The sequence below is a fragment of the Corvus kubaryi genome, unplaced genomic scaffold (assembly GCF_017639235.1).
Source record: "Corvus kubaryi isolate FWS band 111438036 unplaced genomic scaffold, C.kubaryi_AGA036_p1.0 37300, whole genome shotgun sequence".
Classification (NCBI taxonomy): Eukaryota; Metazoa; Chordata; class Aves; order Passeriformes; family Corvidae; genus Corvus; species Corvus kubaryi.
Genome location: NW_024581093.1, coordinates 13315227 through 13342518, shown reverse-complemented (window position 1 = coordinate 13342518; position 27292 = coordinate 13315227). Strand labels below are relative to the sequence as shown.

The 27292-nt window shown below is 45.9% G+C and overlaps 2 protein-coding genes and 1 long non-coding RNA gene across 4 annotated transcripts in view; 1 reads left to right on the top strand and 2 right to left on the bottom strand.

Moving 5' to 3' along the window:
* On the bottom strand, positions 1-7306 carry PLEKHF1 (pleckstrin homology and FYVE domain containing 1). 2 transcript variants are annotated; one of them, XM_042027581.1, is made up of 2 exons: positions 7255-7306; positions 1-2308 (listed from the first exon to the last, which is right to left on the bottom strand). In XM_042027581.1, exon 2 carries the CDS (start codon positions 2294-2296, stop codon positions 1475-1477), a length of 822 nt encoding a protein of 273 aa, XP_041883515.1. In that variant the 5' UTR covers positions 2297-2308; positions 7255-7306; the 3' UTR covers positions 1-1474. The 2 variants fall into 2 exon arrangements, with proteins under 2 accessions (XP_041883515.1, XP_041883516.1); XM_042027582.1 differs by lacking the exon at positions 7255-7306 and adding an exon at positions 5544-5652.
* Positions 7307-23981: 16675 nt separating this feature from the next.
* POP4 (POP4 homolog, ribonuclease P/MRP subunit) overlaps positions 23982-27292 on the bottom strand; it is a 3478-nt gene continuing 167 nt past the window's right edge. Inside the window, exons 2-7 of the mRNA XM_042027579.1 lie at positions 26936-26988; positions 26290-26513; positions 25588-25665; positions 25321-25382; positions 24880-24981; positions 23982-24452 (exon numbers count right to left, since the gene is read on the bottom strand). Of these exons, the coding sequence (XP_041883513.1) occupies positions 24316-24452; positions 24880-24981; positions 25321-25382; positions 25588-25665; positions 26290-26513; positions 26936-26988 (656 nt within the window). The 3' untranslated portion in view covers positions 23982-24315. The remainder of the gene's footprint in view (positions 24453-24879; positions 24982-25320; positions 25383-25587; positions 25666-26289; positions 26514-26935; positions 26989-27292) is intronic.
* The window catches only part of LOC121664332, a 10037-nt gene continuing 9425 nt past the window's right edge, over positions 26681-27292 (top strand). The window contains exon 1 of the long non-coding RNA XR_006015956.1: positions 26681-26884. This is a non-coding gene — a long non-coding RNA (uncharacterized LOC121664332). The remainder of the gene's footprint in view (positions 26885-27292) is intronic.

The following is a 27292-nucleotide window of genomic DNA, read 5'->3' as shown; positions in this document are numbered from 1 at the left end:
TGTTTTCCTGGCTCCTTCCTGTTGGCCATATCTTTATTCACACACAGTCAAGTGATACAAATTCACTGGAACAGTAGCAGTTTATAAAAGACAGTAACAATGATTATCTTGAACTGAAATTTAAAAAACCCATGGCCATCTGTCAAGCAATGCACTGCTTGTAAGAAGTCATGGTAAGGAAACATTTTAGAACATTGGCAGTGTATTCCCAGCCATGTTGCTTTTCCAGACCACAAAATACAAAAATATACTAAAAGCAATAACGGAGTTTGTAGAAATGTCTGCTGCAAAACAATTGCTGTTGTCTGATTTCCTCTGTATTTACTTCCACACTATATTATGATATAATACTTGAATAAACATAGTTTATTTCTAACTGAATTTGAACTTCAAAGTTGATCTCAAGTAAACTGTAAGGTCTTTGGCTCCCATCTTTGAAGTACATAAAGGACCTTAACTTTGGACTCATGAGACTGATAAGGCAGGAGGTGAGCCCACAAGTGAGAATCCAATGCCTTGGGCAGCAGCCCAGGAGGGAAGGGGAAGTTGAAGTGCTGTACTTCACAGGATCTTCATTTGGGGCTTTTTCCTGGATTTTTAAAGACTTTTAACAAGCCTTCCCTGGGATATCCTTTTACCTGATAGGCTTGAGTTCTTCAAGTTTCTAGTAATCTGGTATAACTGCCTGTGTTTGAGATCTGGGCTCTGCACTTAGTTGAGTGAACTGCAGTACCTCTCTCCCTCCGTATTTCACTGCTCAGTGTAATTTTACCTGTCCCTTTCCCCTCTCCTTCCTCCCCTGGCCCGGTACCACTGGCATGGCCTCTTTCCATCTGAGAGAGCTGGATGCTCCAGTGTTTGCTAGGGCTGCTCACACTGAGCCCCACACAAGCTCCCCGCATCCAGAGTACCATTCTCTTAAGCGCTTCCAACCTTGAGAGACCCAGGTGTAGACAGGGAAGCCGGTGCTGGCCTCGCTATGCAGGGAAGAGCAGCTATTCCCTCAGGCTGGCACGCTCACAGGGAGAATCTCAAAAGCTCATGGAAAGCGGCATCCAGAGTGCCCCTTGCTGTGACAGAGGAACGCACTGTGAGCAGCCAAGTGTGTTCAGCTCCAGAATTTCTTGTTCCTTTTTCTCCCAAGAGCCAATCTCAAACATTTCAAACAAGAAGTTCATATTGCTGTTTTTTAGCAGAGAGGAAGAATAAGGCACCGGAGGGTAAGCTCATTTGGCCAAGACTGATCCACAGGGCACTGCCCCCACCCTCAGTGCTCTTCGCTGAGCTGTTCTCTCTGTGCTCACATTGTATGAGATGTTCTCAGAGGGGCAACCTCACCTCTGCTCAGACACCACACACAGGGCCAAGATCCACCTTCCCAGGCACGGCCTTCAGAGGAAACATGGAGAAGGACATGCCTTGGAGGCCAGAGATTGGCTTCCCAGTGTCTAAACGTCACTGACTCCCAGGGAGGTCAGCTGTGGAAAGAAGACCAGGATACTTCTGAGGTATAAAACTCTGTGTCTGCTGGCCACTGCTCAGCTTTCTCATCATCAGACTTGTCGCTGTCATCGCCACTGGAGGGTTCATAGCCCTGGGTGGCAGAGCGGATCGGCTCCGTCTGCCTCTGATCTGCCTCTGCCTCCTTCTTCTTGTCTGCCAGCAGCTGCCTGTAGCAGAGGTTGCAGACCCTCAGGGGCTTGGGGGACAGCCGGGGCATCAGGAACCTCTGCCTGGAGCAGTCTGCGCACACGACGAAGCCGCACTTGCGGCAGTGGTGCCTCCGGGTGAGCGTGGAGAACTTGGTCTGCGTGCAGCGCATGCAGATGTCCGTCGCCTTGTCTGGGATCCAGGGAGCCGCGTGCTCCGTGCAGGGCTGCCGGCCTGTCTTCGTCAGCAGGTGCTTGATGCACTCCTCCAGATGGCTGATCCACTCCTTCCTCTCCGTGAGGGAGGCCGCGGAAACCACAAAGGACTTCTTGGAGGTTTTAATCATCCAACGGTTCTTCATCTGCAAGGTGTCTGGCAGCGTCTCCAAAGTGACATCTTCAAGGGGGATGATGTGCTGGGAATTGTACTTCCTTTTGTTGATGACTATGCTGCCGTAGACGAGGATGTCATTGAAAAGGAAAAATATGCGAGGCTTTGGTTTCTTGCGGCATTCTTTGGTTAAAATCCCTTCTCCCAGAAGGACCCTGCCTGGCAAGGCTAAGGGCTGTCCCGAAGCCCCAAAGCAATTTTCCACAGCAGCAATGCGCTGGCTGTTGATCTCGGTATTTGCAAGATGGTCCATCATCTCCAGCTCACTCTGAAGAGAGGAAAACAAAGAAGGAAGTGGTGAAACTGCAAACATCTGCACCGGGGTGCAGGTGAGTAGCCAGTGTATACACAGGTGAGATGTCCTAATGCGATCTGAGGGTACAGGTAATCTCACAAGCACTCCTCACTTTAGTTTGTTACCTTTCTAAATTAGATCTTCAAACTTTCTGACCTCACTTTGCAACAGCCCAGGCTATACTGAGATAGTTCAGTTTGCAGCAATGGAAGCCCTTGAAGGCAGAGCCAGGTCTTCCTGGTTGTGCTTTTTACCAGTCTCACTGTGTGCCCTTAGAAGAGAAAGCTGCTTGGTCTGAGCCCAATTTTATGCAGATCCATAGATCTGCATAAAAGGGTCTTGAGAGCAAGCCTCCCGTTTCTGACTGCACACCTGCTTTCTCAAGGATTCATTACAGACACACACACCCCACAGCTCCCTTTCAGGCCAGAGCTGAGGCAGGAACAAAACAAAACTCTGTGGTATCACTTGTTCCTGCTGGTCTTCCATGCATGACAAAAATGGTAAAGAAAAAGAAAAGCAAAAAGCCCCCATGATGTGAATAAACCCACACAAGCTAAGCCTTTCCTCCATTATCCCAGGGCTGATGGTGCTTCCAAATGCAAGACACATCATTCTGAAAAGTGTGATCTCTGCTGAACAGGAAGTGGAATGCAGCACGCTCATCTCTCCCACACCTCTGCATCCTCCTTCTCACACAATCTGGGGGTTTGATAGTGTACTGGGTTTTTGTTCCAACAGGAAACACAGGTAAGGGTAACTCTGAAGCAAAAGCAGCTGCTTGCTCTTGGCAGTCTGCAGTAAGGAAGGTGCTCTCTGTAAGATGATTTTTCATTGCCCCTTGCAGGCTGCAGGGTGCTGCCCCAAGGCCAACTGGCCATGGGAATGTGAGTAATTTCCTCCTGCAACCATCACGAGGCAGCTCCGAGATCACAGGGACATGTGTTGTTGCCCTGGTTGCTGCTAATGGTTCATCGAACCACTAAAGCAGAGCTGCTCTCCACTGTTATCCCTGTGCTCCTTGTCCAGAGTCCCTGCTGCCAAGGAGGCTGGAGGGAAAGGGAAGAGGAGGATGACAATATGCCTGTTCCTGTGGTGGGGGAACATTCTACCCTTGCCCCTCACCTCAAATCACCCCTTTGCTGTGCTGGAAGGGAAACCACAGAGCTGCTGCTGAAGGCTGCTGCACACCGTGTGCCTCTCACCTGACCCACCTGGCAGACGGACCGGGCAATTCCTCTGAGTTCCCAGAACCTCCTTCTCTAGGGTGAAAAGGCACAAGGCCAAGGCACATGTTTAGCCATGGGAGATCTAAACGAAGTGACCTACCCTGAAGAAATTGCTTTCACTGAGAGGCACTGAGCAGTCAGTGCTCCTGAAGAGCTGCCTTCCTCGGGGTCCCCCTCGAGCTGGAGGGAAGGATGTGTATCCTCAGGGACTCAGAGCACTGCAATGCACTGGATGGAGCTGGGCAGTGTTGGGCACATCCACTCATGTGTGCGGGCAGTTTACATTTAACTGAGTGCTCTGGCCAGGCTGCAGCCAGAGGGGGAATCCAGGGGCTGACTCCAGCAGCAGCAGCTGAAATCACACCCCAGCCAACCTGCCACGGCACAGACATGCAGCAGCTGTGCAAAGGGTTTGTTACTTGTCATCAGAGAGGAGAGAAGCTCCATTCCCTTCGTGGCTCCATCAGCCCGAGCGGACCTGTGCACGGAGAGGAGATGCCCTGCTCCAATAAGCACCAGGTGTTTTTACCCTCTCCCTCTTAAATACACAAATTAGGCTGAAGAACAAACAGGCAGGGGAAACCATTGTCCACAACTGCACACCAAACTCCCTGACTAGGGCTACCCCTAGTAAGGACTCTCACCTATCCTGGGATGTGGTCTGTCTACAAATCCCTGGATGAGGAGTTTCTGTGTGAAAGAGCAAGATGAGCACACAAATAATAAAGGAAAAACTCAAATTACAGCTTGGGATCCTTGGTGTGCAAAGACTGTGAATGCAATAATATACTGTCAAGAACTTTTGGCACCAGCAACACCAAATGGAATAAACCAAAGCAGTTCCACCAGTTTAATTTCCTCACGCTTCTGGGTTATGGAGCTCTTAGCCTACTTCTTTTACTTTTATTTTATGTAATTTAGAAGCATGGTCCAACCTCTCAAGAATGTATGGCACTTGACATGACTGTATTTCAAGGGATCTCTCCACACCAGATCCCAGTGAAAATGAAAATATTTTGTCAGATATAAAGACCGTGCCTGCACAGAGCCAGGAAACCCGAGCTCATTTTCAGAGGGGAGTGTAAGCTCTGCTGCTGTGAAAACTTTAGCTGTTGCATTGATCTAGTTCCCTGCACAGGCCAGAAAGCTCCAGGACTTACTGCATGGAGCAAAAGGAGAAAGGGCTGGATACAATTCTGCAGTGTGAAAGAAATGAAGGTGAGCTCTCATTACACATCACACTTCTACCTGCAGGTATGTCCTTACTCCTCTGGTTTGCTACCTAGTTAAAATGCCCCAAGCTAACCAAAGAAAAGACAACTCTGTTGTGGGAAAATCTCTGCTAAGACTAAAATTGTTGGCTGCTCTAGCACAGGGTATTTCCTGAACGAGTTTTCCTGGGATGCAAAAGCAGAATGTTTTCCTTCCATCTCTTTCCCCTCAGGTGTAAGTGACTGGAGAACAGCACATTCACATAATAAAAAGTAAAAAAAAATAGTACAAGTGGGACTTACAGTGCCTACCTTTAGTCTGGGACAACTCACTCTATCCCTTTATGTGCTCCCTGTTCAGGAAGGGGGGGAGAAGCAGCCATCTGAGGGCGTTACTCATCACATCCCACCACAAGCCAGATCCATCGTGCCCCAAGTTCCACACAGCTCTCGGCTTGACTGACCACATAAAACCCAATTTCATGTCAGTACTGTGACTCAGTGCAAATAATCCACAGTTTGGCTTTGGAATGCAAGCGCTTTGTGAATCTGGCAAATAAAGATAGCTGCTGAGTGTTACAATGGTCTCTCCTTTCCTGGGAGATGAGAGCCTCTCCCTTTGGAACAGATATGAAGTCTAATCTATTTTATTCATTTGGGTAAATACTTTTTTTCCTGTTTGCTGAAGTTTGCTGTGTCAGGTCAGCAGGGTCACAGTGCTTATTTCCAAGTGCTACCTATGCCCACGTAACACATGCAGTAGCTTACCCAGCTGAAATGAGGGTGGCAAGAGGTGCTTTGCTGGCGTGCTGCTTTTCACAGGGGTTTTTGGCATGGCAAATTCTGGGGTTGTTTTTTTCATCAAGATCTGCTGGTCCTGCATGTGATCAAACACTATGCAGTGAATATGACTGATATTCAAAGGAAAAAAAAATACAGCTTGGCACTCCACTCCAGAACAAGCATGCCACAACACTTAACAATGAGCACTTGTTCACTTGTGATTATAAACAGCCATGTTGATGCCTGCCAGGCACAGCATTTCAACTTAAGCTCCTGGGTCAGCGAGTCTGGGGTATGTTTTTCAAGTCTGTATGTATCTAAGGCTTAGGTGTACCGATGTAGCGAGCTGTTCTACCTGATCCTTCCATTCCTGCCATCAGGCAGAACTGACAGCCGTGGTATCCATTGCACACCTCGTGCACATACCATGCATGGGATGGTCCATGAGTGTCAGCACGCCGAGATCCGACTGCTGAAGGCTGCCAGCAGAAAATGCCCCAAGCCTCATCTCTCTGCAGCTTTCCCTGACTCCCTCTTTCTGCTTTGCTCAGAGAAATCTCTCCTGAAGTTAGGGCTGGCATAAGCTCTTGCTCACCAAGGACACCAAGTAGGATGAAGCTGCCCGAGCAGGCATTTAAGCCAGAAAAACAAAGCTCCTCTCCTTTTACTGCCTGAGGGCATTTCAGCTTGCTTCTCCCTCTTTCCCGGCATGCTATAATTGCTGGGGTAAGGGGGGCAGATTCTGGCAACCCCCTTCCTGCCATGCTCATGAGGAACCCAATTCAGCACACGTACATTTTGGGGCTAGCTGTGACATTAGGCCTTTGAGAATGTCACCAGTCCCAGTGGGACAAGGACTGACTGAGCTACCAAGCTTCTCGCCACTACTGCTCAGCGTAGGGCCAGAGCAAGGGGACGGCCGGGCAGTGGCTTTTGAGGAGCTCAGACTGATGCTAACAAACCCAGCTGTTGGCAGCCTGAGCTCAGCTGTGGCTCTTGCGAGTGCCAGCCAGGCTCAGAGGCGCCCAAGTAGCAGAGGAAGGGAAGGAAGGGAGGGAGGGAGGAAGGGGGAAAAACCACGAAACTCGAGGCAGAGCCTCAGCCCCTCCGTCCCCCCGCTCCCTGTCCCTGCACTCATCCCGGGCAGCGCCCTCCGCGCGCAGCTCCCGCCCCGCTGCTCCCGGGCCCGTGGCCGACACGGGCTGGCTGGCGAGGGGGGAACACCGAGGGAAGCGACAATTCCCCGTCCCTCCCAGTGCCCGAGAGCTCACGTACCCCTCTGGAAGAGGCGCACGGCCCAAGCGGGGCTCCGCTTACAGCTCTGCACAGGAGCAGGGTCCGGGGTTTTGGCACACGGGCAGAGTCGGTAACTTAAAGAGTCCCTCTAAAAACCCCAACACACCCGGCCCTCTGAGCGCCGCTCGGGCCGCGCACACACCGCGGGGCCGCAGGCTCCGCACACGCGGGACAGCACCGCGGGCGGGCCGGACACACCGCGGGCGGGCCGGACACACCGCGGGCGGGCCGGACACACCGCGGACCCCCGGGCCGAGCCCCGGCGGCGCGCACGACCCGCCACCCCGCCGCTCTGCCCCCCAGCTCCTGTCCCCCCAGCTCCGGCCCGGCGGCTGACAAACCCCGGCTCTGCCCTCCGCACACGGGCCCACCCCACGCCGAACCCCCGCTCGCCCCGTACCTCCCGGCCGGCCCCGGCGAGCGCTCCCGCGCCGCCCGGCTCCGCTCCGCTCCGCTCCAGGGCCGGGCCCCGCCGCCGCTCCCCGCCCACCCCCACCGCCGGCCAATGGGCGCCCCGGGGCCACGGCGCTGCCGGGCGGTGCTGGCGGGGGCTGCGTGTGAGCGGGGGCCGAGTGTGCCCCACGGGGCTGCGTGCCCATGGCTGCGTGTGAGCAGGGGCCGAGTGTGCCCCACGGGGCTGTGTGCCCATGGCTGCGTGTGAGCAGGGGCCGAGTGTGCCCCATGGGGCTGCGTGCCCATGGCTGCGTGTGAGCAGGGGCCGAGTGTGCCCCACGGGGCTGTGTGCCCATGGCTGCGTGTGAGCAGGGGCCGAGTGTGCCCCACGGGGCTGTGTGCCCATGGCCGCGTATGTCTGATGGGTACGTGTTGCCCAGGACTGCATGTATCCCATGACTGCGTGTGCCCGACTGCGTGTGCCCCACACCTGTGTGTGTCCCATGGCTACCTGTGTCCCATAGCTGCTTGTGTCCGATGGGTGCATGTGTCCCATGCCCGTGTGTGCCTGTGTTCCTTGGCTCCGTGTGCCCCATGGCTGCGTGTCCCCGGAGAGCCGTGGGTGTGCCCCGTGCCTGTGTGTGTCCCATGCCTGTGTGTGTCCCATGCCTGTGTGTGTCCCATGCCTGCGTGTGTCCCATAGCTGCTTGTGCCCGTGGCCGCGTGTGCCCTGCTGACATCCACCACCCTCTTGCACGCTCTTCACTTGCCCCCACGAGCATAACTCAGTGTATTTGGTTTGCTCACAGTTTCAAGTTTCATCATCCCCTGCTCACAGTATACTCTATCTAGCAGAATGGTGCTCACGGATGACATGGCATGAAGATGGTTTCGGCGATAAAATGCCCCCAGTGTTTTACAGTTAAGAAGAGGGATATAAATAGAACTACACATTACCCTGGTCCAACACAGGCTTTGGACCAGGTCTTCTAACCACTTTTGTGATTACAGTTACACACTTCTGTGAAAAGAGCAAGCTATTAACACCGAAATTGGTGTTGCAGGGAAGTCCTTTGCATTCCTCTCTCCCACCCACTCATCCCTCCCATGTGTCACTGCCAGGAGGGTGGTGAGATGAGTGGGCAGAGGCTGTGAGTGTCCCTCAGCCCTGCTGAAGGTGCTGCAGGGGAGCTGAGCTCTGGCCCTTGCCAGGTGCAGTGACACTACCCCAGGCCTATGCTGATCTATAATTCAGGTGCTTGCTCACTTTCTGTAATAGCTTTTCTATTTTTAATGGAAACTGATGGACCTGTCAAGGTATTAGAAATATTTTTTTTTCCAGGTTTTCATTTTCTTTGGTAATAATAATGTGGGCTGGGAAGCTCATGGTGCACTTTAGAGCTAAAGTGCTCAGCAGTCATGGGAGTTTCCACAAGACTCTACTTCTTTACACTTCGTATTTGTGTCAGATGAGCAGACAAATGAGGACATGGACTAAGTTCTAGGCATGGCTGCCTAGCAGTGTATGAGGGTTACAGGGAGAGCCATCAGGTCATTGACAAACTCCTGAAAACCTGGGAAAAGAGAGCTCAGCACAGAGGGGAGGCTACTGGGCTGAACAGACTCAGGTTGTCATTATCATTTAGTCTGGGGTCTATTCAGTCCTCCTACCTTTTCTGTGGGAGAGCAGGACTCAGTGGTCTGTTGGTGGAAGGAGCGTGGTCTGCCTTTGCAGACTGGTTCTCACAACTGGGAGCTGGTTTGTGTTGAGCCTGGACACCAGCTGTCTCTGTCCTGGCTGCCTTGGGAGCAGTCTGCTAACTCTGCCCATCTTAGAAATTAATTCTCTACAGAATGCTGGGGGTTTTTTTAACATGATCTAACTGTAAATATTTGTAAACTATAAATAGATGAAGGACTGAACTAAATATGCCAGAGTTTGTCTTAGCTGTCAGAATAATTCACTGTGACTAACCAGTCACAGATTATTACTCTGAAACTGTTTTTTTTCCTCCTATGTGCTAAAATTATTCTGAATTCGCTCTCATGTTATCCTAATCACAGTCTTTATTACTGAGATGTAATACTTCAGTTTATTTTTCTTGTTGTTTCTCAGTATGCTCACTTGGACAACACATCAGCCAAACACAGCACTGAGTTGGCCAAACCGCCTGGGATGTGAAGGATTTTTTCTTTGTCCCTCTTCAGTCAGAAGTGGAGGTGTGTTCAGGCAACTGTTGCATAAGGCAAGGGAAGACCCAAGATACACTTTGGGCTTACAGTCAGTATTAAGCAGTTGCAACTGAGAGCTGACTTTCTGTTGGTATTTTGTTTGTTTGTTTTGGAAGCTCTTACACACTTGTTTGAATTCCTTACTGAGATGCAAACTCAGAGTTTCACCAGTAATCTTAAGAGCTGTTTGATAGGCAGGCTCAGGAGCTCTGTTTTTCCTGGTTGTAAACCCAAACATTTGTGGGACCACTTGAAAAAGCTGCAGCCTAAGTTACCACTTTTAGTGCAACTAGAGCAAGGTGAAGAGACTTCTGATTGCCTCTGGCATTTTTTCCAAAGCCACTTTTTTCTCAGTAGCAGAAATATCTTGCCCAACTGGGATGCAATAATTTCAAAGCAAGTAAAGGAAACTGCAGCTGCTCAGCTGAGTCAGCCAAAGGTAAGCTCTGCAGGGGAGAAAATGTTTTTTTATTATCTTCTAGTGGCAAAGTTACTACAACAGCCTGCAGGAAAAGATTAGATTATAATAGTAGCAAAAACATCTGTTAAATTCTCAGCTCAGCCTATGTTTAGGACATGTTTGAAAAGAAGAAAAAACAACCCAGGCATTTGATAAAATTCTTTTGAATAAAACTCAGTATTTAGATTCAGTTTGGGATGTTAGGAGCCCACTGTGATCATAGGATAGATGGTGGTTTTAACTAATTGACTACATGGGGCATTTCATCAGTGCACAAGACAGCTTTTAGCAATGGAGATTTTATTGAATTGAGCTTGGAATACTGTGACATAGTGAAGGAATAAGACAACTTGTGTTCAACATACAAGTTACTTATAGGGATGAATGACCTCTGTTCTGAGTGAGAGTGTGGTGTGTGTGTGGGGATGAATGTCTGATCTGGCTCCTCAGGAATTCAGCTAATCAGCCTCTCCTAGAAAAGTGTGACTTGCCATGATTGAATTGTGTCTCTGAAGCCCTACCAGCTTCATCTGCCTGCTTTGGAAATTAGTTGTTCCCAGTCTGACAGTACAGAAATCAGATTCCTGCTCAGCTCTGTCAGTACAGACTGAAACTTCAGGGTGCCAGTTTCCAAATTCTCACTAGGCCACACGCCTCGAGACTGCTGCCCAGTAAACCTGTTTCGGAGGGTGCTTGTGTCTTTGGGACATCTCTCAACCCTCGTGCAGGAAATTACCGATGTCTTGAGTGGCTCTGGGAACCTGGCTGCAAAATGACTGTCTGACTGATGAAAGTATTCCTTATTCCTGAAAGCAACCTTTGCTTTCTCCTCTGACTTTTGCCTTCTGCATAAATCAATACTCAATGTGCTCTTGTTTTTTACAGAGGCATTGCCGTGCTTTGCATGTGTGCAGCACTTTATTCTCAGGATCTTGAAGTGCAGCAAAAATTCTATTAACTGTGTGAGGGTTTGTACCCTCCTCACAGGGAGTTCCATGCTTGAAGAGTTACATTTGGTCACATGGCTCTTGGTCACCGACACAGAACAGTGGGTTATTTGCTGTTGTCTTCAGTAGCAACAGGCTCTGGCTCGGAGTGAATCACTTGGGGGCTGAGGAACATCCCCCAGAGCTCCTGACTCACAGCCCCATGTGCCTCACCACAGGGCCATCCCCAGCTCACAAATCTCAGTGATCCTTACAAAAGCTGTTGTGTGCAAGGACCACAAAACCTCTCACATTTGCAGATTCTAAAGTTACAAGTTTGTCTTGGTGTTTGCTGCACCCTTCCCTGCTCAGACCTCAGCCCTGCTCCTGGGTCACATGAGTACAGTGCGGTAGAGTCGGTCATTCTTGAATAATCAATAATGAGCAATAATTTCTGAGTGGATCAAGTGGGCTGGTTGTGATGAGTCTCCAGGCTGCACCCAAGAACTACCCAGTGCAGGGACTCACAACAGGGGAAGCTCGTACGTTTGAGCTCTCCTGAGGAGCAGCATGGAGCACACACTGACAAACAAGCAGGAGCTCTGACATGCTGCCACACCACTGTTTCTGAGTAGTGTTCCCCAGTAGTAGGAACAGGCTCGAGTTGAAATACAAACGGTGAAGGTGAGGAAAAGCTGAGGTAAGAGAATATAAAATGCCAGAACTGTGAGGAGGTGCAGGTGTTCGGTGCAGAGCAGGATGTAATATTAGAACAAAATGTGTGAAATTAATGTGGAAATAAAGAGGTGTGTGTATAAGTACTGCTGAAGGCATTTTGCAGCATGCTGTGAGCGAGTGCTGCACCTTCTGAGCTCCGCCTTCCTTCAGAATGCACCATTCTGTGCATGTTCTTCTGAACTCTTTTCCTACTGTTGCTATTCTGTCTGAGCAGTGATCTCGTATTCAGTGTACTTTTATTGCACAAGATAAATCATGGTGAACAAATAACTGGTGAACAAATGTTTCAAACACTAAACTGAGGTAGATTAGCCATTTCAAATACTGAAATAGGGAAAAAGCATGGGGAGCAAGAGTGTGATAATCACTGGTTAATGCAAAAAGATGTAAATGACTGATGGACTGATTAGTCAAAGACAAATAAAAGTTTCATTCCTTAACCCTGCTTTGCCTATGGATATAGATAGCTTCTATTTATGTGAAGAACATGCTTTGGTTTCCTTCCTTTGTAACTGCTACCCAGGCTGAATGTGCGTGTTGCTCAGAAGGGAAAAATCCTCTCTTTGTAAGGGACCTTGCCCCACATCAGTGCCTTTTGTGCAGGAAGGCATCTGCTGCCATTGCCTGGGGAAGTTTCATGTATTGAGTGCATGTGCAGAGAGCTCCATGAAAGGGGAACAAGAAAGAAAATCTTTGTTTCCTTTTGTCATCTTCAAATATAAGGGAAAACAGCCAGGTGGTCTGGTTTTTTCCGGGGTGTTCTGCTGACATTGTGGAAACCAAGAGAGCAAACCTCAGCTTGGCTGAGATCCCCATCCATTGGCATGCTGGATCTTTAGATGGAGAGGTGCTGATCTGAATGAGGAATTGGAGAGTTCTTCTGAGGTAGAAGAGGTTTATTGGCTTTTAGAGATTGTGTTGCTGCCTGGGCTGCGCAGGATGTGTAAGATGTGACACAGAGGATGCATGAAGGTTCACACCTTAATTTGTGAAGGGCAAAAATCATTGTCTGGTTGAGAAACCAGAGGGATGCTGTGTAACAAGAGGTGTGTGGTTGCTGTTGAGGGACATCTGAAGGAGGAGTTGAGGATTCTGCTCTGTACTTCAGCTCAAGCTGTGCAGAAATTGTCCATGTTGAGGTGGTACCATCCGGCTTTTTGGGAGAGTTTTGCAAGGGTTAATGTTTTCCTGAGATTTCTCTCTTACTGGTGTACTGAAATGCAGGAAGCTTCAGGTTTTTCTTTTTCTTTTTCATTTGTTTGTTTTGTTTTTGTTTTATCTGTCCTCAGAATGAAATATTTAATCTCTAACCTCACCCCTGAAGAGCAGCTGGGGGGAGGCAGGGGAAGGCACTGCAGGTTGGCTCTGTACCATTTGGGTTGTTTGATTTCATTAGCTTGGGAGCCCTCACAAATGCCTCAGGCCATGCACCTCCTCATGGACCCAACTTGGGAGAATCTCTTGCCGATACCACATGCATTAGCCTTCATTAATACAATTAGCATAATAGTGATTAGGATTCATTATTCCCAACAAAAAGATAAAGCCTGTAATACATATCTCTGAATCAAATTCCCAGTTCCTTGTCTTGGGATTGCTTTATTTTGGAGTTGTTTGCTGTTTATATCCTTCCATCTTCTAGAAAAAAAAGAAAGCCACTTAATTGTAAAATTGTTTGGGTCAAAGAAATGCCCTGAGATGATCTTTCACGCATGCTAAATAGGTGAAGTGATCTATGAGACCCACACAGCTCACACAGCCACTCAACAGTCGAAACTGCAAACTTCATCTTCTTCAAGCACAAAAGCTACTTAGTTTCCCCATGTTGAAGACTTTTTATAATCGCAATAAGACAACTCTAGAGAGAGCCATCTAATATTAACTCCAGGGAGTAATCATCTAATCACAATCTGGGGGTGATTTGAAGCACTCATCTGGACCAAATGCCTCACAACACCCCAGGAGTGGTTTTATTGCATGATAGCAGTACCCCATTGAGCCTTATTGCTTAATTAAAAACAAATTCCCAAGTAATTTTTTTGCCTTTCCATAAAAACACAGTAGTACATAGCATGTATAAAACATCCATTAAATGATGGTAGATGCAAATTTACATTGTGAGATACAATCCGTTTCTTTATCACTTGGGGTTGAAGTTAAATGTAAAACCATTTCCTATAATCTGTGCACTGCTGTGTTTAGAGAGGAATAAATATGGGAAAGAGAGGTTCATTGTAGGATGCCTTGTTTTTATTAAGTGATATGTTTGGTCCCTTACAAAGGAATTCAAATTCTCATCCATCTTGCAGACACAGGAGTCAGTCATCAGTGTGGCCTTTTCTGCTTCCTCCTGGAGCTTTCCTCAGCTTGCACCATTTCAGGGCAGCACTTCACAGGAGTCCTGTCCTGTCTGGGGATGCTGTGTGGCTCTCTGAGCAGCGAGAGCACGGGCAGTGCTGGTGCTGTGTTTGGGATCATGCAGCACACTGAACAGGTGCTGCCCACGTGTCCTTTGTGGCTTCTGCCCTGTCTAACAGGGATTGAGCCTGGCAGGTTCATCCACTCGTGGTGGGGCTGCCCACAGCTGACCTCGGCCTGCACTGGCTGTGGCTGAGCTGTCTGCAGGTCCTGCAGTTTCACTGGGAAAGCTGCTACAGCTGTGGCTGCTTTGCAAGGGACCCAGACTGCATGGGAAGAGTGTGAAAGTCCTTTGAGTTTCTGTAGAGGAGTGCCTGGGCTCCCTTTCACCTCTACAGAGTGCTTTCATAGTGCCAAGGACTCTGAGTGTTGTTTACATGTGAAAGGAATAGGATGAGAATCTGCTTGTAGATAGGGCCAGGAACTTACAGATAGGGGAGTAACAGAAGAAACCATCCGTTCTAGAAAATGTTACTCTTGACACAGACTGCTGCTCAGCCAAGGCTGTGTTAAATTCCTGACCGTACAGAAAAAGAACAAAGGCTTAATACAATTCTGAATAGTGTTTTGTTACAAAAGAAAAATTAAAGGGGGTGTATATTAGAGGGGGGTGTGGAGTCGGCAGTTCGGGGTCTGTACCTTCTGAGTACCTTGGCCAGTGGGGAAAGGAAGACGGTGATGTGGCCAGGAACTTAGGATAAAAAGGGGGCTGTGCCCCCCAATAATTTGAGACCCCATGGGAAGTGCCCCATGGCCTCTCACTTTATTCAAATAAAGTTACAGGACTCCTCTGTCTCCTTTTTGGACATGAACCTCTCACATTGTGAGTTTTCCCACACACATTACAGGCAGAGGAAGCAAATCCAAGTTTTTAAATGTTCATGTGAACAGGGAGTGATGGAGCCACTGCTCAGAAGTCCTGGCTGCCAAAGCTGTAATTGGGCTTTCGGCCACAGCACTGAAATAAATGGGGACAAAAAGGGTTGATATGACATTTTCTTCAGATTTGTTGCTCGGGTTGCCTTTAATTGATAGAGATAATCTTGTAAGTACAATTTAAAAAAAAAAACTCTGAGAATTAGTGGTAACTATTTACTCTGGTTGTTCCAGATGCTGGAGCCTTCTCCTGGTATCTACAAGCTCAGGATAGAGGATGACACTTGTGTCAATCTCTCCTACTGTGGGCCCCACTCAGTGTTGTGCACTTCCTTCTGGTTTTCCCTATCAAATGGTGGTGCCCCAAGGAAGCCATGTCTGAATATCTACTGCTGATAGGTTGCAGCATTTGGGGTTGTAAAGGCAGCGTGCTTTATCCTGTACTTAGATTTTGTAAAAAATAATGAGGGTTCTTTTTTTGTGAACACTTTGATAGAATGCTTTGCTGACTTCATTTTTAATGTCCCATTAGAGAGATGTTAGCTGTTGTGGTGGAGGATTTGTTATAAAGAGGTTATGAAATTGTGCTGAGAAAATGGGTGAGAGTAAACTATTGCCTGCTTCTGCTGCCTGAGAACAGTCTGAAAGAGCAGCTAAAAGAATAATTAAACCTGAGTATTTAAAACAGTTCTATGCTAACCTGGCACACTGCCAGGTTTGGAAAGGACATGAAAGGATCTGACAGTGTTCTTGAACAATAAACATTTTTACCTGAAAGATCTCTGCTGGCATTATTAGGAATGCCATTTTCTTGCTTTGATCTGACTCTCTAGGACTGGCTGCTCATCCAGCTGACACAGAGCAAGCAGCCAACAAAGGCAAGCCCTAATGGACTTTAATACCTTTAGCGAAGGGTTTCTCTTCCTCTCAGATGTGTGTCATTTTACAAAGGCCCCTTTCATCTTAACGTGGAGGTGGCTGGCGGCAGTGGGACCAGCACAGCCCTTGGCTAAGGGCACGGTTTAGCAGAGTGGCCCTCACTTGTCCAGCCCTGTCCCCCCTGTCCGGCCCAGGGTGGAGTTTCTGGGGGTCAGTGGTGCTCCCTGGCTGCCCTGCCTGTGGAGCAGCTGCCACTGGCACTGCTACAGCCTGGATGCTGGGCAGGGGATGGTTCTGCTTCAAAACCTACTTGCAAAAAAACCCCAAACAGACAGTGGGAGATACCCTACCATGGCTGGTTTTGGGGTGGTTTTTTGTTTGTTTGTTTGGGGGATTTTTGTTTTGTTTTTTGGTTTTTGGTTTTTTTTTGCAAGTAGGTTTTGAAGCAGAACCAGGGGTTTATTTGCCTGCTGGGGTGGGCAAAGGCACACATTGGTCATGTCAAACACCTGCCTTACTCTGACTGCAGCAGAGCTGAAGGGTTGGCAGAGCACAGACCTAGCCTGTTCTGCCATCTGAGCACATGCTGTAGGACACAATAAAAATGATGTTGTATCTGCCTTTATTTAAGATGGGACGTTTGGAGTCTTATGTTGATGGTTCTGGGATATTTATGACTCCCTTGAAGAGTATATCCTTCCACCGAGGAAATGAAAAGTGTGATATTTTAGCCATTGGAAATGCCTGGCTTAGTTTGGTTCTGTTTCCCGATTTCATTTTGACGTGGTAGGCAATTCAGAAAATATATTTGCAGCAAGGAAAATGGAGTTGTTATGGAAACATCTGAGCGAGGCGGCTGACACGGGGTAAGGCAGGCTCCAGATTCGCTGTACACACAGACACGCTAAAACAGCAAGTTCATGTAAGGTAAGGGAGCAGTTTCTAGGCACTGTCTGCTCGCTTCATGGGTGGGTTTTCTGGCGCAAGAGGAAAAAACCTGCTTTAAAACTGTGAGCATGTGGCTCCATCTTCTGGTATCAAAGCAAAGCGTGTTGCTCTGGATATAGACCGAGGTGAGATTTCTGTATCATTTTTATGTTAGCTTCTGCAAAAGCAACAACAAAACCAGCAGCAACAATAATAAGAATAAATTAAAATACCTGTGCCCCAGAGCCAAGCTACGAGTTATTAGTGTAGTTTTCCTGAAGCTACAAGCCATTCTGCTGCATGGGAAGAAAACTGCCTTTTGAAACATTCTCTTAGATGTTTAGCCCCAAAGTGGCTTGTCTTCTAAAGCATGACAGTGCTGTCCTGTGTGAAAACAGTGTCTGCTCAGGGTGTGGGCTCTCCCAGTGAAGCCTCGTGCCTGTGTAGGTGCTATTCCTGTCTCCTGCTCGTGGCTGTAGATGTATTTCTTTGTTTCCCTCCGCAACAACGTTTGGCAAAGTTGCTAAAATCCATGATGCATCCTCATGGAAATGCTGCCTGGGTAGAAGCAGGAATGAATGGCTCTTGGAGGTAGACTGCCAGAAGTCAAAAGAAAATAAAGCTGTTTTATTACTTCACCAAACAGTGAATGTTGTTACAGCGCATATTGCGCATGCTTAATTGAGCTTGATTACTCAATCTGTTCACCTTAGTAACTCATTTTGGTTTAATCAGAAGTAAGTAATTGTTCCAAACCAGGAGGTGTTATCACTTGCTGGTTAAACCTTGGGTTTTCTAAATAATCCTAAAGAATTGCCCCAACTTTGTTGCTTTGGAACAACTCCCAGCACAACAAATCAGAACAAAAGGTAATTATCTTGATGTGGTGTTGTTCTAAAGCTGTTGTTTGCAAGTCATTGCAAATAGGAGGCACTGCTCTGTAAATGCAACATTAAAAATATGGACCGTGTGTTTTACTTGGTTTAATTCTGTGTACATATGTAAGTATTTTCTTTTTTTTCCCCTCTGGATAGTGAGCCTAGGATAAAAGGACCCCAAATTCTTTGTACAAAGCACTAGTTTTCAGTCCAAAGTACTTTGTGGCTGAACTGTGACAGTGAAGGTGAGGGAATACAAATTTAATGGCCCCAGTGCTTCTGCCCATACTTGTGCCACTCTAAGATCACTAACACAAGTGATGAGTTATTTGCATGCAGCATTTATCCATGGGGAGGGTTGTGTGGAGACCTGCTTGGAAAGAGTGCATTCCTGTATGGCAGGGAATCATATCACAAAAATCATTCCTAAAGTAAGCACTAGCCAAGGCTTCCCATCACAGTCTCAGCAGCAAGGCTGTGGATCAAAATGAAGTGGAACCAGCCTTTACTCTTCACTGTGGTGCTTTTAAGCCCCCACACAGATGGAAGCATCTTAAATGGCCACAGACTGTGCTGATAAAATACAATTGCAACCTCCATGCTAGCATTTAGTGTTTCTAACCTGTCCCTGAGGCTGGGGTACACTGGACTTCCCCTTGGCACTACCTGAGGTTTTCTCTGGAGGCTGCCTCCAGTTCCTACAATCTTTTTTCCCCTCTCCCTGTAGTTAACCTTTAGCTTCATCCTGTTTAATTGGTGATTCCAAGGTCTAATTTCTAGGGTCTCTATCTCTCTCCATATCCTGTGGGTCATTCAAAATGGATCTACTCACCTTTCTGAAAGATGCCACAAGGGTAGCACCTTTCACTGACACTACCAGTAAATAAATACCACAGACCTCTTTTATTAGGGAGTACAAGCCCACAACAAATCCTGCCCGGAGTGTGTTTGATAAATCAGATCTTTTGCAGACATCTGGAGATTGCATTTGCAAATCCCCAGCCAGCTTGTTTTGTAGTCATTGTTACCATAATTCAGGTTAATGTTGTTGCCACTTTTTACTTGCTAAAACACATGTGGTGCTTTATTGCTTAAGAAAAAAAAAGTGGCTGCCTTGGAACAGAAGTTCTTTTAAAACCCTTCCTGAAAGTTTGCTGTTTGGAGAAACAAATGTCAAATCAATTGTCCTATCTTTGAATTGCCATTCTGAAAATGCAAGCTGTGAAAAGAGATTACTTGGGTTCTGCGATGGGGAGAGTGTAGGAATCTAGACTGAGAGTTACGTACCAACAGAGACCTAAAATAACAAGTGGAACAAGTAAACTTTCAGCTTTTCCTGTAAAGATTTGCTTAAAAAATATTAGATCCCAAGTGAGAATGCTCATGCCAAGTTTTAAATCTCATTTGAATTTTTATAGCTGTTATAATCTCTGATATATAACCTTGGAAATAGGGTCTCGTAACAGAAATGCCGAGTCCCTTGACTATTGCCTCGCAAAAATGAGTTGCTGTAATAGGCTGCAATTCTGAGACAAGTTTACAAGTCTGGCTTATGTCTGCATATCATCATTCAAATGGGTCTAAGCTGGGCTCTTCACATTATTTGAGGTTCTTTGTGTGTACGTGATCAGCCGCGTGCAGCTGTCCCAGTAATGTCAGCCTTCCGAGTATAACAGGCAGAAACCAGCACATCCTTAGCCACTGAAATGTTGCCACAGGGAGAGGCTTGGAGCTTGGACGTGCTGGTAGCAAAAGTAAAGAACAGCTTATTTTCTGTTTTGCTGTCCTTATTCCTCTGTATTTCTGCACAGAAGAAATGGAAGTTCCCAAGGAGCCAAAAGGATTCCACATGCCAGTGATCTTTTCCCTCTCATTATCATACACTTGCAATCAAACTCTAATTTTTGAAATAAAAACCTGCAGGATTCTTTATTGGGACTATTAAACCTTCAATCTTCATTATTTAGGACGGCTACTTACCTTTTACTCAATGAAGCCATAATGCAACTGCTCCTATAAAAACTATCGAAATGGCTACTGTGGCAGTGAGTAGATTTTCCTCCGTGTAAAATAATCTTCTGTGAGTAAGACATAACTATCATTCACATTAATTAGGCAGCCATATAATGGGGTGTTCAATAGCTATTACATCATTTAAATTCTTCAGTGAGCATCTCAGCCACCCAAGAACTATCCAGCTGAACATTTCTGAGTCCATAATTTTGAAATAATCCTGTAGAGGAAGAATATGCATGGCAGAGTGTTGCAGACAATTTCACCAAGAAAAAAAATTAATTTTATTCAGATTTATGGAATTATTTTAACATTTACAAGAAGTGCATAATCCTATTCTTCCCTCCCTCCCAGAATAATGTTGCTATAAAGTGGAGTCTCTTTTGGGGCTGTACTGTGTGTACACTAGGGAATGTCCAAGGAGCTTGTAGTCAGTGATGGTAGCTGGACACACACACACACAAAAAGCACATTTCCCGGCACATTCTGTTATAAACCTGGGGCCCTGGAGCCATGAGGCTCAGCTGAAAAGCCCTGACCCATGGAAAAGAGAGTTCAGTCATGCTTGAGGCTTTGGTTTTGAAGTCTTTTGCCCTTAACAATCATATAAGCCCTTAAGCATTTATATTCAATTTTGGTTATTGATTTAAAATTTTTGAGGTGAAGCTGAAGTTCTTTGATTTGAATATTATAATTAATGTTCTAACTATATTATTATACATTTTTGTACCTTTTAAGATTAGTTCCTCAGTCAAGAGTACATATGCCATGAGAGTTGGAGCTTATTGTGAGACTTGAAAGAAATAACTGATACAGCAGGGAGAGGTTTCTATTAACAGGCCTGGATGCAGATCCTTGACATGCTGTTTGGATGCCTGTAGAAGGGAATGGTTATTACAAGATTTGTCAGTGGCTGAAAGTATATGAAAATAACATGTTTTAAATCAGTGTGATTTGGCAATATGGGAGTAGTTCCTAGCAGAATGAAAAAAAGGAATAGCCTAAAACAGGCTGGGGAGCAGGGAGAGATAGACTGTAAAGTTTAGGCTGTGCCTTTTCCTATCAGTTATATTATTTTAGCTAATTGTGTACTCATTTTTTCTTTTCTTCATGCTTATAAGGTACTGTGCCTTATCTGACTAATAGTAGAAAGCAGCTGAGAGCTCTCATAACAGGAAAAGCTCTTAATTCAGTATTAAGCGTTGCTGGGTTCTCTGTAGTTTTCCATAATCTCTATCCAACAGGCAGAGCCTACAGAGGTAGGTATCAAAACCCATCTGCAGGTAGAGTATCAGGTACTGCTTGTTCTGCAGCCCAGGAGGTTTGTGTTTGCCAGATGTAACTGCTCCTCTCAGCAGCAGATCCTCTGTTTTATAGATCCTCTATTTTTCACATTTGCTTATTGATTTAATTAAACCAGTACACTGAGGGAAATTTCTGCCTTACCAAAATAATACATTTTCATCACACACTTTAGGGACAGTGACTTAGAACTGGAGTCACCACAGGAATGACAGAATTAAGGACGGGGAGCAGGAGACAAAGGTAGGTCAAACCTGTGTGAAATTCCACGGAATCAGCTGTTGCTGTATAATTGGGCTCGGTATGTGGGACCATGGGCTGGTGAATGTTGTGGTGTGACAGGCTTGATCAGGTTTTGGGTTCTGTAACAGCAGGAATGGTGAGCATTTGTTATGGGGAATGGGCACATGGAGCTGTTCTAGTAAGGGGCTGAGGGACTGCCCTGTTCAGACAAAATCAGGACCACCCTAGTTTTGAGAAAATACTGCTGCTGTTTCCTGAAAGCATGGTCTGGATCAGAATTTTATGCTCTCTCTTACACGTCTCTAAAACACGGAATGGATTGAATATATAGAGTTAGCATCAGCTACATGCTGCTGTTATTTCAGTGATTTAATATGAGTTTGTCAGCCACAGACAGTTTGTGAGGGTTTCTGCTATATTGCTGTCTAACCCATTTTTTAGAGGAAATCCCCCTCAAAGAGAATAGCCCATGTGTTTTCTTGGATGTGACTTGGCTTTAATTTCAAACATTTCCTACAGTGAATTATTCTGAGGTTTGAAAGAGAAATTGTGGGATTTTTGTTTTTCTATTCTTGCTTAAGTGTTCAAAATTCAGTAACTAAATTGCTTACAATTGTTTTAGTTCATATTAGTTATGAATATGCATACACAGTAATAGGAAAGCAGAAATGTGTGTAAGGTAGTGAGACATTGCTCACTGCTGTTCATTATTCCCTGGTTAGTGAGAGTTCAGGTGTAAAAATCATTACAGAAAACGTGTCTCTGCTGAGTGCAATCCAGAGTTGGAACATATGAAGGACAAAGCATATTAGCGACAGCTGTGATTAGTTCTCCAATTTTCCAATATTAAATCCATTAAGTAGTTACTGTCTCAGCCAATGAAGAGACAGGGAATGGCCATGAATGGGCGGGGGAGGACAGGTGAGCCGTCATTTTCACATTTCCCAGTTTCTAAGGCAGGTCCTTGACAAGGCCCTGGGGAGTTTCATGTGTTCTAGGAAAAGTGACCAGAGAGCCCTGCACAGAGCCCTTCCCATTTGCTGGGGGGTGGGCAGTGATCCCAGCTCTGCAGGGCGATTCAGCTGCAGTGAGTTATGGGGCTGTTTGGAACACCTGGAGGCATTGCAAAAACGCCTCTCAGGTGATTTACCAGCTGCAGTAAAGGATACTGAGTGCCTGGGCTGTTCAGCTCTTGTTACTGTTTATTTGTCACCTGTCTCTCTGCGCCACTAGCCTGGGATTACCTGGGGAGCCCTTTGACATCTCCTGGGCACTCTTCACTGTAAATAATGAAAGCATTGCTTTTACCACGGCACTGCCAAGGCAGCATTTGTTTTTGTGGTTGCTGAAATAGTTTAAAAAATGGAAGCACCAGTAGCTATGGGAAGCTGTATCGTGCTCATCTATGTGCCCATATGGTAGAACATGTTATGTCCTTCACAGCACAATGAGACATGATTGTGCCTAATTCCGATTTGTATGGCATCCCCATTAATGCCTCTTTAAGCCCTCCATTAAAGGCCCTTAATGTTAATTAACTGGACTATGCCAATAAAGTTCCATTAGCTTCCCCCTATTAATTTAATATTATAGGCATTTAACAGATGTCTTAATTAGATGTTACACTGAAGGCTATGAGCAAAATTGAAACTAGGTCATTGTCCCGAAAGTTTCTGCTATGATTTATGCTTTCTACAGCTTTGTTTGTTTTTCCTTCTGACCTCTCACAGGAAACCGAGAGATTTTAGAGAATGTTGAAAGGAGTAATGGGTGCAAGGTAGAATAATAACTTGTGTCTACAACTTGGAACACATATTGTTCTTACTTCACAGATAAAAATTCTCATTGGTGTGAAATGACTATTTCCTCATATAAAATAGCAAAAACACTGTTTTCCCCATTTCAAGGTTATAATATAATTGCAACAAAGATTTTTATTTCTGCACCAAGTGGGAGCTTTGGAGGCCAGTTAAGTGTTTTTGTAGGACTGGGGGTGGAGGTGGTGATGAGCTCTGACTGCCCTCCCAACCCCAGTTACTCAGCTTTGGGGTGTGATTATGTGAGGAACAGCTGTGTTCTATTTAAAGAAATGACCCTGGTTGGCTACAAATGCTTGAAAGGTGACAGGGAAGAACTTTTCCCAGGTACAAGTCTTTCATTTGATATTGAAATTGATTAAAAGCTTCTGAAAATTACGTTTGTAACAAAACCACCATAGAAGCACTTTTATAACAGAAAAATGTTAGGCAATCTAAATACAGGGGCCACTTCCACCGCCCAAACATGTCAAACCTACCTAGTCAATGAGAGATTGTAATCTGGGCAATCAAAAATGAAGTGTACAGTAAAAAACGTGAAGGGGCTGAGGATACCTGAAGCACAATAGCTCTGTGGACAGAGGTTAAACATTCACAAGGCAATTCCATGGGTAACTGAAATACAAGATTGAACAGGGTCACTTACATCTGTGAATTTCTAGCTTCAAGTGCTTCCCTCTGATGTGTTCCCTGCACTCTGCCATGACAGTGTATATTTATTGATACAGACATATCTCAGTTAACCTCAAAGTAGCAGGGTGTTAGTGAGCACTGGGGGACAGACACCTTGCAGGGCTGTGTGGCACGTTTGGCATGGTTACATTACACACACCTGCTCTCTCTGTAAGGGCATCAACCCCAGGGAAGGAGACACTCAAGGTAAAACCTGTCAGCTGAAACAATTTACTTGCATGTGCCTGCAGCAGGCAGAGATGCTGATGTTGGCCCAGGCACAATGATTATAAAAAGCAGCTGTCAGCACCTGCAGTCTCACTGCCAACATATAACAGGCAGCTAAAGACCAATTTATACAACAGTAACATTTATTAGAGAGTTACAAAATCTAATTTTCACTGTACAAATTCACAATTATACACTGAAACAGAAGTCAGATAATTAATACTAATCATATAACTTTAATAAAAGCCAGAATATTATATACCAATAACAAAACATACAACCAATTTCAACAGTCTGAGACTGCTTAAAGACAGCAGATACTGCTCATTCTTCATTAAGAAGAAATGCTTTATAAATATTTCACATGGCTGTTGCTTTTTCCATCTGCCAGAAAACCTGGTCTTTGAACTGCAGGAAAACAGCAGACATTTCTGTGAATGCTTCTGACTTTCCATGAAATTATAGGTCAATAGTTCCTTTCAACTTGAATTTTTTTGCAGATCGCTCACTTGCTCTGAGCAGGAACTTGCTTCCATAGATGTAGGAAATGAATCCATCAAGCTCCAAGCTAAATACGTTGTTAAGTTTGGGAACAACTGAAAATGCAAAGAGACACAAACTGACCAAAGTGGGCTAACATAAATCCCTGTTATGAAAATACACTGACATACCAGGGGATGTTATTTACCTGGAGATTTGAGCCTTGACACATTTCAAGGTTTTTATACTTTATCAAGAGAAGAAAAATAACCCAAGCCTCCAAATTTAACTGGAATTACCGAAGTTAGTCCTCTTACAGGAGCATACAGTTAAGTGCTGCACTTTTTTTAAATTGCTCATTTCTAATGAGATCTGGTTTTGGTAAGATATCGGGCTGCTGGGTGGTGACTTCTGCCACTCTACGCAAAGCCAAAACCACTGATATAAACCAATGTACTCAAGAGGTGCAAAATGAAGAGTGTGATCAAGGATTTTTTTTATGATTCAAGTCGTGAAAAGAACTGAAAAAAAATTCTTATATACCTTTTAACTTGTCCTCTTTAGTGATAATTTTGAAGACATGTTTAAATTCCTGTAGAATGATTCCTGTTATCCCAACATAAGAGGGGCACTTTGATTTTGTAACTGCAAGAACAGAAGTATGTATTAGAAAATTTCAGATGGAGTTTATTTGCCCTTCTCCTGTTGCCTCATGATTTTAAAAATTAGTCTGCAGTATTCTGAAATAAAGAAGTTACAGTAATCACTGGTAAAAAGTGCAGTTAACCTTTGCAAACAACAATATGATTTTCAAGAGTAGTTGTAAAGCAATTAGCATTTTAAGGAAAGAAATATGATCTCAACTATGTGATTCTAGAGTTAACAATACTGAAAAGAATTTAAAAATAAGCACCTGAACTACTTAAGTGAAGTTAAGCATTACTTAACTGCAGATGATGTTATACAAGCAAACAAACAGAATACCTGTAACAATGGCTCCATGGAGATCAGCTTTTAGCAGCTTGCCCTGAATCATATGGGGTTGCCTTGAAGAGGAGAATGGGATCAAAAGGGAGGGAAAAAAATCCTATGAACTGTCAGGTTTACAAAATGTGACCATGATTGTTGTAATCATGGTCAAAGCTTACAGAAATAGTACTTATCAACTGTAGAGTTTCAAGCAGTAACTCAATAAAACTGGAAGCATCTACTGTATAAAACCCAGACTAAATTTAAAATATGTCAACGTACGCATCGGGTTTGAGTCCATGGCACAGGTCTCTGATGTACTGTTTCCACAGCTCATGGAGTGGGAGGAAGATGGCATATCTGCAGTAAAAAGAGATCAAAAGTATCATACAAAACTTAGTTATAAAACATCCATTGGTTGATTATTGAAGTAGTCTGTATTTCCACAGAGTTAAGACTGACATTTGTAAGTTACATAACCTTAAGTTACCCTGCAAGGTGACCCACTCCAAATAGCTGGTTTACTTTATAAAACAAGCACAAAGTATGCTCCTCTCTACCAACCCAAAACAGTCATGTGTTTTAGAGAATCAGGCTAAGACTGAAGAGATTTCTACTTTTTTTTCTACTCTTTTATCTCCTTGCTTACTTTGTTAGCAAAGCTGGGGCTTCATTTAACATGATCAATTCAAGGGACCCTATGCAGAATTTTTACTCTCTGGTCACAGACAGTCCAACTTTGAAAACTGAAATCAGAGGGAATTGTGTTTGGGTTTGATTTGTGGTCATATTCAGGTACACAAAATGAAATGCACAGAAATGAATCTTGCACCTATACAGACAAGAGAACTCTTTTTCTCATGGTGAAATGCCACAAGTAGTGTGACTTTACATACTGAAGGATTCCTATCCACATGCATGTGCTGCTGCTTTTATACACTTCTGATGTACTTCACTACACAAAGAAGACATTCAAGGTCTTACCTTTGCTGTTCAGGTTCAATTTCAAACAGACGCAGCTCTCTCCTCTGCTTGGCAGTAAAACCTTTTGTCTTCTTCCTCTTTTGCTTGGTCTTTTTTTTGGGATAATGCTCAAGAACTACAGCTTTCCGAGTTAACATATCCTGGATAGCTTCATCTTTCATTTTGGGCATACTACGCTTCAGGAAGGCATGTACAAATGTCTTGGCTTTTTCTGAGCCCTGGGGCTAAAGACATATGAAAGGACACTTTAAAATAGTACATTTTAATTAAATTAAAACTTGCTGCTGACTAGTGATTTTATCAAGTCGGCAAAATCTCCGTGGGAATGGGAGATCTTCCCGTCAGTGCCAGTGGAGGGAGATGTTCCCACTCCGAAGCCCCGCCTGCAGTGCCGAGCGCGGGCACAGCTCGGCCCCGGCTCCGGCCCCGGCCCGGAGTCGGACTCGCATTTTGGAGGAAAAGCTCTTTTTTTGCATTTCGTTTGAAACGGCGAGTTCCGAGCGGGATTTACAGGGGAAACCGGGGACTCAACCGACCCCCGGCGCTTCGGTGCCTAACGGGGTTTAAAGGACCGCGTAGGAGTGGGAATCGCCAGGTAACCCCCGGCGTGGAGTTCCGGGCCCCGCGGGCCGGGGCCGGTCGGTACCTGTAGGCGCAGCTCCCCGGTCTCCTCGGGCGGCAGCCGGCGGTACAGCTGCCCTGCAAGGCACGGCGGCGCAGGGTCAGCGGGGGCGGGCGCTCACCCCATCCCTCACCCTCCACCCCTCGCCCCGCACTGCCACCGGCGCCCGCCCCATCCCTCACCCTTTATCCATCCCTCACCCCTCAACCATCCCTCATCCACCACGCTCTCCCTCCATCCCTCAGCCTCCACCCGTCTCCCCGCTCCCCTCACCCTCCCTGTCCCCCGGTCCCTCTCTCTCCCCTCTCCCCTCACCCTCCCTGTCCCCCCGTCCCTCTCTCCCCGCTCCCCTCACCCTCCCTGTCCCCCCGTCCCTCTCTC